The sequence below is a fragment of the Panthera uncia genome, assembly GCF_023721935.1.
Source record: "Panthera uncia isolate 11264 chromosome B3 unlocalized genomic scaffold, Puncia_PCG_1.0 HiC_scaffold_1, whole genome shotgun sequence".
NCBI classification, from domain to species: domain Eukaryota; kingdom Metazoa; phylum Chordata; class Mammalia; order Carnivora; family Felidae; genus Panthera; species Panthera uncia.
The window spans coordinates 9957064-9968232 of record NW_026057582.1 but is presented as its reverse complement, the minus strand read 5'-3'; the positions used below and the strand labels follow the sequence as shown (position 1 = coordinate 9968232).

The following is an 11169-nucleotide window of genomic DNA, read 5'->3' as shown; positions in this document are numbered from 1 at the left end:
GATTCCAGGGGCCCCTGCCTGCCCGCAGGCGCCCCCGCTATCAGGGGAAGCCAGGCCCCTCCACGGCTAACCATCTTCCGGCACACGATGGCCAGCATGCTGCAGGGAGGAGCATAGGGAGGCACATTCTCACTGTGCGGGTCTAGGATGGCCTCCTGTCCAGATGGGCGTCTTCAGCAACACCGTAGAGGCTGCTGGGAGTTGCTCAATGTCTACTCCTTCCTTCTGGCTCACGTGATTGCTGGGCCTGATTTCCGGCTAGGTGCATGATCTCCAGGGGAAGGACTGCCATTTTCAGTCTCTCTTGCTGCTGGGTGTGCTCACTCAGCTGGGTTCTTCTGGCCGGTGAAAGATGAGTAGAACGAAGTATACGATGCTCTGGGCATAAGCAGTTAAAAGGGAGCCGGTGGACCCGCCTTTGCCCCTCGTCCCCTTCCCGCGACTTCTGCTGCAGGCGGGGGAGTGGCCATCATGAACCAGCGGATGACAGCAGCACCTTAAGGAAGGCAGAACAAGACTGCAGGAGCCTGGGCCCCAGGAGCAGAGCCACCCTCTCCCCCACACCCCAGCCGAGACTCATGACTGAGTAACAGAAAGAAACTTCCCTTGTTCGAGTCAAGAGGGTCTCTTTCACACCAAGCAGACATATATTCTAATGAACACAGTTGGGTATCTTGATGACCATAGAGGAATCAGTCCAACAGAGGGTTGCATTTACCTGTGCCTTCTCTATACGCCACTAAAATGACAGTAACAGACCAAAGATGCTTAGAACCACAAGGGCAAAGAGGAGCGGGAAGGTGACAGTAACACTACATTAGGAGCTGGAAATCACACAGCCATGTGGTTCCCCACTTAGCAGTCCCGAGAAAGCTGAATCTTAAGTTGTCAGTGGAGGAGGGGAGAAAGAGGCAGCTCTGCCCAGGATGACCCCCCAGGGCTCAGCTTCTGGAAGGTGGCGTTGCGGTGGGCCAGCACAAGTCTGTTGGATGTCTGTTACAGGAATGAGGCTGATAGATCCCCAGAGATCCCCTCCAGCAGACCACTGGCACTTGATTTTTGGCAAGGCTGGGTCTCTGGGACAAGGGGCACCAGGTACTGCTGAGAGCAGGACCTTCTTACTAGAACTGAGTTCTCCTACAAGCGTTGAGACCCTCGACCTTCATCGATAGGTCCCCAGAACGCTGGTGGCCAGGTTACAACGCTCAGAATAAAGGGAGGAAGATTCTTCTCGGGAGTCTTACCAGCCCAGGAAAAGAAATGCTCACATTCTGACACGTGGGGAGAGGGGCACTCATTGAAAGTCTCAGCCAGATTAAGGTGTGGTCCCCGAGCGGATAAGAGCCACCCCTGCCGGAGTCCAGCTCCGGCAGGTCCGGGGGTTCCCGAAGGATGAACGGCGTCGGCAAAAAAGTGAAAATAAAACAAAACAAAAATAAAAACTAAAATAAAAAACCTAAATAAAAATGGACACACAACAGCAGTGTGTTGAACTGGCCGATTTATTGCAGTAAACGCGGCATTATATATGCGAATGATTTCCTTGTAACGTACGCCATCTATGTTTTTCTAACGTTACCCAATTCTAAAATTGTCCCTTTGTATAATCATCCAATAAGGAATAACATGATTGTTTTGTCATAACGTCCCCTCCTGCCCTTTGCTTATTGATTAATTTCTTTTATTTTTATCATGTATCTATGTTTATCTATAATGTGTAAAGCATTTGCTTTGCTGTTCTCACGAAAGGCCATTTATCTCTCAACACCTCAAGTGGAACAGTTACAGGGACATAACCTCTTAGTTTTTTCCCTGAACCCTTCGTGGTTTTAAAGAACAAAAGCGTTCGCCTGGGTCCGAGGTGCCAGGAAGGGGGCCAAGAGGGCCTTAGAAACCCACGCCTTATACATTCTCAGAGAGACAGTGCACCTAGGAACCAATGAACCATTCTGTACTTTAACCGACTAGGTTCAATCACCATCTGGAATGCCTCCGGGGGGCCAGGTGGGCCTAGGGGTCAGAGTGACCTGTGTCCATAGATACGCTCCTTAGTTACCGGAGTGGGGCTTTCGGATCCATATGTCTCTCCTTCGTTGGCCGCCTTTGCTGGCAAATGCATGAGGCTATCCTTCCCGCAAGTAGAGGAGTCTCCATGGGGAATGGCAAGGGCTAAACGTAAGGCCGCACAATTTCTTGCGGAATCTTATTTTCTTCCCTAATGGTTTTTTTTTTTTTTTTTTTCTTCCAGGGGGCCTGCCGAGGGCCATTCCCCAACAGACAATACCCCAGGTAGTTTTAAGGCCAAATTACCTAAAAGCGGGAGTACCAGAAGCTTCACTGTCAGCGGGCCGCCCTGCAGTCACCAGTCCGTCCACAGCCCGGGCCCTGCCATTCAGGCTGGGTAGCTCGGCTTCCAGCACACCCCTGCAGGAGAGCCTGACACCAGACATCTAGGAAGGCTCAGACACGAAAGAGCAGCAGTGTTTCTGGCCCTCTCTCTCCTTTCGCCCCGAGCCCTGAGACACTCACCTTCTGACCGAAATGCAGCTTCATCACCGGCTTCCCCACCTGAGAGGAGAGGGACCCACGGGGGACCACAGTGGCTGGTCTGAGAGTGTGGAAAGCAGTGGGCACAGAGAGGGATCCCGAGATGAGGGGAATGTAGCTGGCCCAGGAAGGTTGCGGATGGAGACGCTATGACTTGCATTAGCACCCAGTCTGGGCGAGAGAAGAAGGGGAGCCCTGCCACCGTCCTCCTGAGTCCCCACAGTGACTTCGGAGACACCTCTAAGGCACCCCGGATACTCACAGAGCAACTTAAAAGGGCTGGAACAGGAGGATCAAGACAAATAACATTAAAAACAGATCTACTATGGGGGGGGGACGCGTGGGTGGCTCAGTTGGTTGAGCGTGCGACTTCAGCCCAGGTCATGATCTCACAGTTTGTGGGTTTGAGCCCCGTGTCGGGCTCTGTGCCGACAGCTCAGAGCCCGGAGTCTGCTTCAGATTCCATGTCTCCCTCTCTCTCTGCCCTTCCCCTGCTTGCTCTCTCTCTCATATTCTCTCTCAAAAATAAATAAATATTAAAAAATATTAAAGGGGCACCTGGGTGGCTCAGTCGGCTGAGCGTCCAACTTCAGCTCAGGTCACGATCCCACAGTTTGTGGGTTCGAGCCCCATATCGGGCTCTGTGCTGACAGCTCAGAGCCTGGAACCTGCTTGGGATTCCGTGTCTCCCTCTCTCTGCCCTCCCCCACTTGTGCTCTGTCTCTCTCTGTCCCTAAAAAATAAAAAAAAAAGTGAAAAAAAAATTAAAAAAAAAAAAAAAAAGAACCCACATCTACTATGGGGTGCTTGAGTCGCTCAGTCGGTTAAGCATCCGACTTTTGGTTTTTGGCTCAGGTTATGATCTCTCAGTTTGAGTTGGAGCCCCTGCTTGGGATTCTCTCTCTCCCTCTCTCTCTGTCCCTCCCTCCCCCCCCCAAAATAAGTAAACACACTTTAAAAAAATTAACAGATCTATTACGGTCAAGACATTGCCCATGACTCATCACATAAAATCTGCACCCCAAGATTTTTGCTGCCCCTGTTTTATAGATCTTGTTAAAAGAACTTGTGAAGAAATGATCCAGAGTCCCTAACTCTTGATGCTGTTGAAGATGGGCATCTTTCCACAGGCTGAGAACGGCTGGCTTTGTGGCTTATTTCCAGCTGGGAGCCTTGACCTGGCTTCTTGCCCACCAGCTCTCTCCCAGCCGCCTCCTCCAGCAACCAGCCTGTATTCAGGGAGATAAAATTATTTACCTGATGAACCAAACCATTTCAAATTGCTGAAGAAGTTCAAGGTAGGGTGGGGGAGGTGGACGACTTCACCAGTTTCAGCCATCTTTGGGCCAGCCCCAGCCCAACTCTCTCGAGTGTCTTTGGTAACAGCGATTTTCTGGAGGAAAAGGTAATTGCAAAGGAACATTTGTCTTTTTTTTGAAAATTTTTAACAGATGTTTATTTATTTATTTTGAGATAGAGTGCGTGCGTGTGCGCATGAGCATGGGAGGGGCAGAGAGAGAGGCGCACCGAGCCCGCTGCGGGGCTCAATGTCACGCACTGTGAGATCATGACCCGAGCCAAAATTGGGAGTCAGACAACGTAACAGACAGAGCCAGCCAGGTGCCCTGAGAAGGAACGTTTTTCAAACTGAAATTGTGCCAGGCTTTTTTCCTGACAGTTGCAAAAACTTAGGGACCGTCCTCGTTTGAGTGACCTACCCTACAATCCTTAACCAGCCTCAGAGCCTGAGCTGTGTTCTCTGCTGGAAAGCTGACAGATCTGGACCTGGTTGCGGTCCAGTCCGGACCAGGGGGGGGGGGGGGGGTGTCACTGTGAGACAGACTGCAGTGGCTCTTGTGTGAGCCTCATTCTGCAGCAAGGAGATGAATAAGGCCTGAACACAGCCAAGTTTCGGGAACAGTCTAATGGAGCACTGTGGCTGTTTTGGGTTCAGCCCTGGGGGCTCCCGAGTGGCCTGAAGAGAGGGAGGGACGTTGTCTTGGGCTGAGGCTCCACCACGAGGACTCAAGTGCCAGCGGTGTGTTTGGGAGGTGACCCTAGGGGGCACCAAGAGGGGATGAAAGATGAGGTGGAGAAAGACCCGCGGCCATGAAAGGGTCCATTCATGAGTGAGTCTGCACTGTGGGCAATTGAGATTCGATTCTCCGGAGACCCCTGGGAGACCCCCGGGAGTCTAGGGCAGGCCTGAGTTGTCCCACCTGAGGGGTGTTCATCCCCAACTAAAACCCATCATTGGCTGAAGTCTCTTCTGCGGGAGCCGACACCCTGCTTCCAGCCTGTCTTGTCAGCCAGGGCTGGGGGCCTAGGAAGGGGTCATCGGCGCTGGCAGTAGGGGACAGCAAGGGCTAGAGGGTGAGTGCCAGGGGGTACGGGGGCAAGGCTCCAACCGTCCGCTGCGCAAGCTCAGTGGAGACCAGGAAGTGAACAGTATTTATGTCAGGAGACAAGTGCGCCTCTTCCCCTAGGAGTACCCGGGAGCTCCGTCTTACCGGAAGTTGCACAGGGTGTGGATTTAGGTGTTGCTATGGCTACCATGGGACTAGCTTCACCTTGTGTTTCCTTTGGGAGCTGGTGTTTCTCAGCGTCTGTTCCACTCTCAGCTTTAGGCTTCCTTTTTGGTGGGTGCATTTCAGAGAGGGTCTCCCTGGACACCTGCTCCCCCAACCGTGCAGACGTCTGTTGCTTGTTACTTGCCAGGCTGGCGGCGGGGACAGTGGCATTCTCTGCGGTCCCATCCGGCCTCAGTCTGGGCAAGTCTGGGGAGGGGATTTTCTCAGTAGCTCTGTCCCTCCCCCGGTGGTGGGTGGGTTCTCTCTGCGCCCCGGAGGGTTTAGCACCCCGACCTTGGGGGTGGAGGTATTCTTCTTTTCTCCCCCTCCATCTACGGTGATTTTCACCTGCGTTCTGGGAGCTTAGGGGTTTACTGCCCGACCCCCAGCAGCATGAGGCTCTCGTCCCCCAGGGGAGCAGGGAGGTAAGGCTGTAGCTGCCTCCATCCCCAGCCTCCTCTCCGCAAGGGAAGTGTTCTGTGGGTTTCTGCCTACCCACAAGTCTTTCTTGCGAGCACCCAGCAGACCGGCCAGCTCTGAGGGGTTCAAGAAAAGTTATTTATTTTTATTTTAAAGTTGATATACATTTTATAAAATTGCTTTCTGTAGGTCGTGGGGGAACGAGCTGAAGAATTCCCTGAGCCTGCGCCGATGGGTTAACAAGGCGTAAAGAGTTAGAAAGCCACAGGATGAACGCACCCAAGTTTGGGTAAACAAGATTGGGTCAACAGGGCAAAGGCCAGCCAGTATAGGACAAAGGTATAGGAATAGAAAAGCCTTGGGATGAAAGCATCAAAAATGAGGTGAACAAGATTAGGGATTCAGGGCGGAAATGCTCCCCAACTTAGCACAATCGCAGAAAGGTGCTTTCACAGGAAGGACCAAAACAGGAAAACAGGACTGTAGACCACAGCAGCCGGAGTTGCCCGGAAAGGAACTAATAGCAAAAGAAAGGTGCCTTGTTGACCCTGAGGTAGCATGCTCTTTCTTGTCCCCTAGGCCAGTTGAGGTAAACAGAGGTGGCGCCCCATGCCTGCTGTAAACAACCTTCCTCCCAGTGCCAGGATTTTGTTTTGTATTGACCCAAACTCCTAACACCGCATATCTTCAAAACCCCCTTTCCCTCACGCCCATGAGCTAATGGTCAGGGTTTCATTGTCTCTCTTTGCACGTCCATCACGCTTGTAAGCCTTCCGATCTTAATAAAAACGGAGCGAAGACCCTTCTTCGGGGCTCTTGTCTCCTCCTGGACATTAGCCTCTCTCACATTGCAATCCTGCGTCCGCTCTCTTGAACTCCAGACCCAGAGTCTACGACAGTAGGTTGTCTGGATTTTTCGTGTTGTAGGTTGGGAGTGACGCTCTCTCCAGCTTTCTACATCCTAAGTGGCCTCTCCTTTGGATACGTCCACAAGTGGGAGTCTACAAAATGCAGAGGGTGCCCCTAGAGGCCCCCAGACTATTTACTGGGGTGTAAGCAGAAGTTGTAGAATTTCTATTTCTATTTATGTTATATCTCATTCTTAAAAACAAACAGCAACTCCAGAGAAGAGACCTTTCTGGCAGGAAGTAAGCCCTCACTGTGGACTTGAGTGGAAACAGGGGATACCAATCGCACCTGTTGCCAGGGTAGGAATTGGAGGATTTTTCTAGACACGGCGTAGTGACCATTAGTGATTCAGTCTCCTTGCCTGGAAGCGCCCAGAGCCCCACTGTGACATTCAACATACTAAGTTGTCCCGGTGATTTGCTTGCCAGCCTCCCCACAGGACTTTGAGGTCAGGCAGGGAAAGGCCAGTGTCTTGCTCACATCCTGATATGAGCAAGACACTGGCCTTTCCCTGCCTGACCTCAAAGTCAGGATGTCTAGTGTCCATACATAAGGAAGGGCAAAGTGCTCTGTCGTCAGTGGCTCAATATGTATCCTGGCTACCCCTGACCCCAGCTGCCCAATGGGAACTTTTGTCAACCCCCATCACTAAATGAGGGGGGAAAGTGAGGCCCACAGAAGGCCAAAGAATGGTCCTGGGTGTATACAGCCTGGATGTGGTCATCGCTTGTGAGACTAGGATGAATCAAAGCCTCCTGCCAACTGATTCTGTGCTTAGCCTGCCTCTACCCCCTCTACAAGGCAGGTGGGGAGGATGGGGTGATTTGGAAAACTCCAGTCCCCCCCGCCCCCCCAACAGGGCTGCAAGGAGCAAAGACGTGGAGGTGCATCCACACATGATTTTTATTTCTCCTGTTTCTCTGAACTGAGCGGGGGGTTTGGAGGTTGAACTTGGGATTCAGTTTCTCCTGGCTGTTCCCCTTCAGACCCGGGTTCTTCTGGGGAAGAGGAAGAAGGTTCCTTTTTTGAGCCTCCAAGCAAGGCTCCAAAAGCTGACCCAATGGAGGCCAGGAGGATGTTGGATGATGTGGAGAGTCCAGCTGCCCCTGAGGAATAGACAGAGGGTAAGTACTGGAACCTGCAGTGGCCAGTGGCCCCGACCCCTCTGGATGTCTGAGGCCCAGAGACCTGGATCCCTCCACTAGGTTCTGAAACCCCCAGGGCTCCACTTTGGGGAGACGATGCTGGAGGTGGCAAAGACAGGAGAGGGGGTGAATCTATGGGAAGTTAGAGACAGAGGACAGTCAGCCAAAGATCCAGTGAGCGACCGGTCCCCTCACCTTACACAGGAGGCCACTGAGGTCCGGAGGGGAAAGGACCCACCTAGGCCACCCCCGTGTCAGATTTGGGTAGGGCTGTACCCAGAGCCCTGGGCTCCTTCCCTTCTTCTCCCTCTCAGAGCCCCTTACCCCTCCATTCTCACCAAACTTCACTCAAAAGGAGCCAGAAAGAGGACAGTGAGGGACAAAGGACCCGGGAGGATGAGAACCACGGAACTGGAGGGAGCTGAGCCCTCCCTCAGGCTTAGCCTCTGGGGTGAACGCCCTCCTGGCTCTGCTCCTCTCCCCACTATCCTGCCCTCCCCCACCCCTCCCCCGACCTGTCCACCGCCCACCCAACACTTACCCACCGACTGAAGCGTCGCCACCAGGCTGCCCGCGGCGACTCCACCCCCGTTGGCGACCGCGGCGGCGGACATCATCTTGGCCGCTAGGGACGAGGCGGCGATTCCCGCCCCGGTGAAGCCCATGGCGCCCAGCACCACGGGCACGGCCCCCACGGCCACGACTGCGGGGAACAGGTGCTGGGTCGGGGCGCGGGCCAGGGGAAGGGACCCCTCCCGAACTCCTTGGCAGTTTCAGGGGCCTGTCTGCTCTGAACATCGATGGGACACGGCAACTCGTTGGTGGGGGGGGGGGGTGTCCCAAAGCAAAGAGAAAGGGGGGGATGTGGAGTCAGGTGGGGGACAAAGAGGTCACGGGAGGCCCACCCAGGAAGTGGCAGTGAGATACCGGGGAAGTCACTGCCCGTCACTGTGTGTGCGTGGGTGTGTAAATGTGGGAGGTGAAATATACCACTGCAGTTTGTATCAACAACACCCCCAGTCAAAGGAAATCTCTACGCGCTCGTTAGAAGGCCTAAGGGTGCAGCCAGGCCCCGGATCAGGCGTCCTCTTCCCGGGAGCAGTGTGAGCGCGGCTCTCTGCTCCTAACATTCACCCCGGCGGCCCTCCCAACCCGCATCTCCGCAGTCCCCTCCCCGGCGACGCACGGGATCCAAGCGACTCACCTCCTCCCACTGCGGCGGCAGCCGCCCGTTCTTGGGACACGAAAAGGGAAGAGAGACGGAGAGTGAGTTAGCTAGGTAATAGGTGGAGGGAACGGAGGAAAACAGCGGGGCGTCTGGCCCGTCCTAGGTTGGGGGTCCGGGAGGCCTGCCCCCCACCCCAGCCCAGGCTGCCAGCTCCCTGCAAAGCTAGACTCACTCATCATGGTGCCGCCTTCCTTGTCCTCGCGGAGCTCTAGAAACATCTAAGCACCAGCAGGGGTGATTTCCTGATTTCCAATGGAAACTCGGCCTGCCCCTCGCGGGGCAGGCCCTTCCGCGCGGTCAGCCCCTAGCAAAACCCAGAGCCAGTCCTGCCCCGCCCTCCGCCCCGCCCCGCCCCGCCCCGCCCCACCCTCCGTCCCGCCCCGCCCCGCCCCAGCCCCCAAGCCCCGCCCCGCAGCCCCACTCCTCTGCTTCTCCGCTGGCCTGTCCCTCCAGCTGAGCCCCCCCTCCTCCCCTGGCTCTTCTGCCCGCTGGTGGTTTCCCTCCTTCTTGGTGGCCCCGTCAAAGAGAAAAGCGTCCTAAAGCATCTGAACAACAGAGAAATGGTTTCCAGCGATAAAGAAAGAAAGATAACAATGTGAAGAAAAAATACGGGTGACTCCTGAAAAACATGGATTTGAACAACATAAATCCACATATATGCGGATTTTTAATAGGACAGTGCTGTAAATACATTTTATCTTCTTGTGATTTTCTTAAAAATTTTTTAAAAATGTTTATTTATTTTAGAGAGAGAGACAGAGCAGGAGCAGGAGAGGGGAAGAGTGAGGGAGACACAGAATCTAAAGCAGGCTCCAGGCTCTGAGCTGTCAGCCCAGAGCCCGATTAGTGGCTCGAACTCAAGAACAGTGAGCTCATGACCTGAGCCGAAGTTGGACGCTTAACTGACTGAGCCACTTAGGCGCCCCTCTTGTGAGTTTCTTTTCTCCAGCTTACTTTATTGTGAGAACGCGGTGTATAATGCATACAACACAAAATAGCTGCAAATTGACTGTTTAGGTGGTTGGGGAGGCTTCTGGTCAACAGTAGGCTATTACTAGTTAAGTTTTGAGGGAGTCAAAGTTATAGGCAGATTTCCCACTGTGTAAGGTGTTGGTGCCCCAACCCTCCCTCCCCCATGTTCAAGAGTCAACCACATTTAATTTCATTTCCAGAGGGAAACACATTTTGGCACATTTCCTTCCAGTCTACCTCATCAAGGTTGCCCAGTTTCTGTCACACTCTGAAAACGTAACCCCCCTTACCAAGTTCTGATCACAATGTGCACACTACCTTGCAAGCTCCCCATTTAATGGGTCATTTAAATTTCCCCAGGCTGCTTAATATTCTTCCACAGGATTTTCTTTAAAGTCAAGTTTATTGAGATATAATTTACACACGGTAAAATTCAACCTTTCAGTGGACACATCTATGGGTTTGGGCAAACTTTTACAGTCGAGGAACCACCAGCTCAGACGTGGAGCATTTTCTTTCTTTTTTTTTTTTTTTTCAAGTTTATTTTTATTTATTTTTTTTTGAGAGAGAGCTAGAGAGGTAGTGGAGGGGCAGAGAGAGAGGGAGACAGAATCCCAAGCAGGCCCAGGCTGTCAGCACAGTGCCTGATGCGGGGCTTGAACTCACCAACTATGAGATCATGACCTGAGCCAAAGTCAAAGTCAAGAGTCGTGCTTAACTGACTGAGCCACCCCAGGCGCCCCGGAGCATTTTCAACACCATCACCCTCTCCCCACACCTTGTCTCATGCTCCTTTGTAGTCAGTCTTGCTGGACCCCAGCCCCTGGCGACCACTCATCTGTTTTTATGTCCCTACACGTTTGCCTTTTCTAGAACTTGTATGTGTTTTGTACTTATCATCAAACAGCTATCCTGTGAATGTGCTGTAGTTCAAGGTATCAGCACCCCCACCCCCCAAGGGTTTAAATTCTTTCCAATTTTTGTTCATATAAGTGCTGATAAGTGCTTATAAGTTCTTATGAGTTCTTATACGTGGCAGGAAGTGCTTAGGTCACCATGCACAGATAGTTTTTTGATAATATGTTCCTACAGGTAGAGTTGTTGGGTCGGACACTATGCATTTCTTATGGAACTTGATATTTATTGTTAGGATGCTCTCCAAAAATACTGTGTCAGTTTACCCATCTCTCAAAAGTATGTGAGAAGATCTATTTTTTTCCTATTCCTCACCAACAGTTACCTTTGTCAATAAAAAAAAAAAGATTTGCGGTGAAAGGTGGAAAATTGTGACTTATTTACATTTCTTTTACCACTAATGAGGTGCGAAAATAAAAGGAAACCTCGCTAAAATGGAGTTGCGAGGCCAGCAGGGGGAGCT

At 52.5% G+C, this 11169-nt stretch overlaps 1 protein-coding gene across 1 annotated transcript; it reads right to left on the bottom strand.

The window, feature by feature from the left end:
• Positions 1-7331: 7331 nt before the first annotated feature.
• LOC125909219 (interferon alpha-inducible protein 27-like protein 2) lies at positions 7332-9069 on the bottom strand. The gene is made up of 4 exons (XM_049612249.1): positions 8992-9069; positions 8796-8825; positions 8133-8294; positions 7332-7552 (listed from the first exon to the last, which is right to left on the bottom strand). The coding sequence occupies exons 1-4, from the start codon at positions 9035-9037 to the stop codon at positions 7350-7352; spliced, it is 441 nt and encodes a 146-aa protein (XP_049468206.1). The 5' UTR covers positions 9038-9069; the 3' UTR covers positions 7332-7349.
• Positions 9070-11169: the final 2100 nt, after the last annotated feature.

What these genes read in the sequence shown, in the direction of transcription:
- LOC125909219 (XM_049612249.1), bottom strand. Translation starts at nt 9,037, where the DNA reads ATGTTTCTAGAGCTCCGCGAGGACAAGGAAGGCGGCACCATGATGA. An exon ending in GGAAGGCGGCACCATGATGA is followed by an intron (nt 8,826 to 8,991) that starts GTGAGTCTAGCT and finishes TCGTGTCCCAAG; the next exon opens with AACGGGCGGCTGCCGCCGCA. An exon ending in TGCCGCCGCAGTGGGAGGAG is followed by an intron (nt 8,295 to 8,795) that starts GTGAGTCGCTTG and finishes TGTTCCCCGCAG; the next exon opens with TCGTGGCCGTGGGGGCCGTG.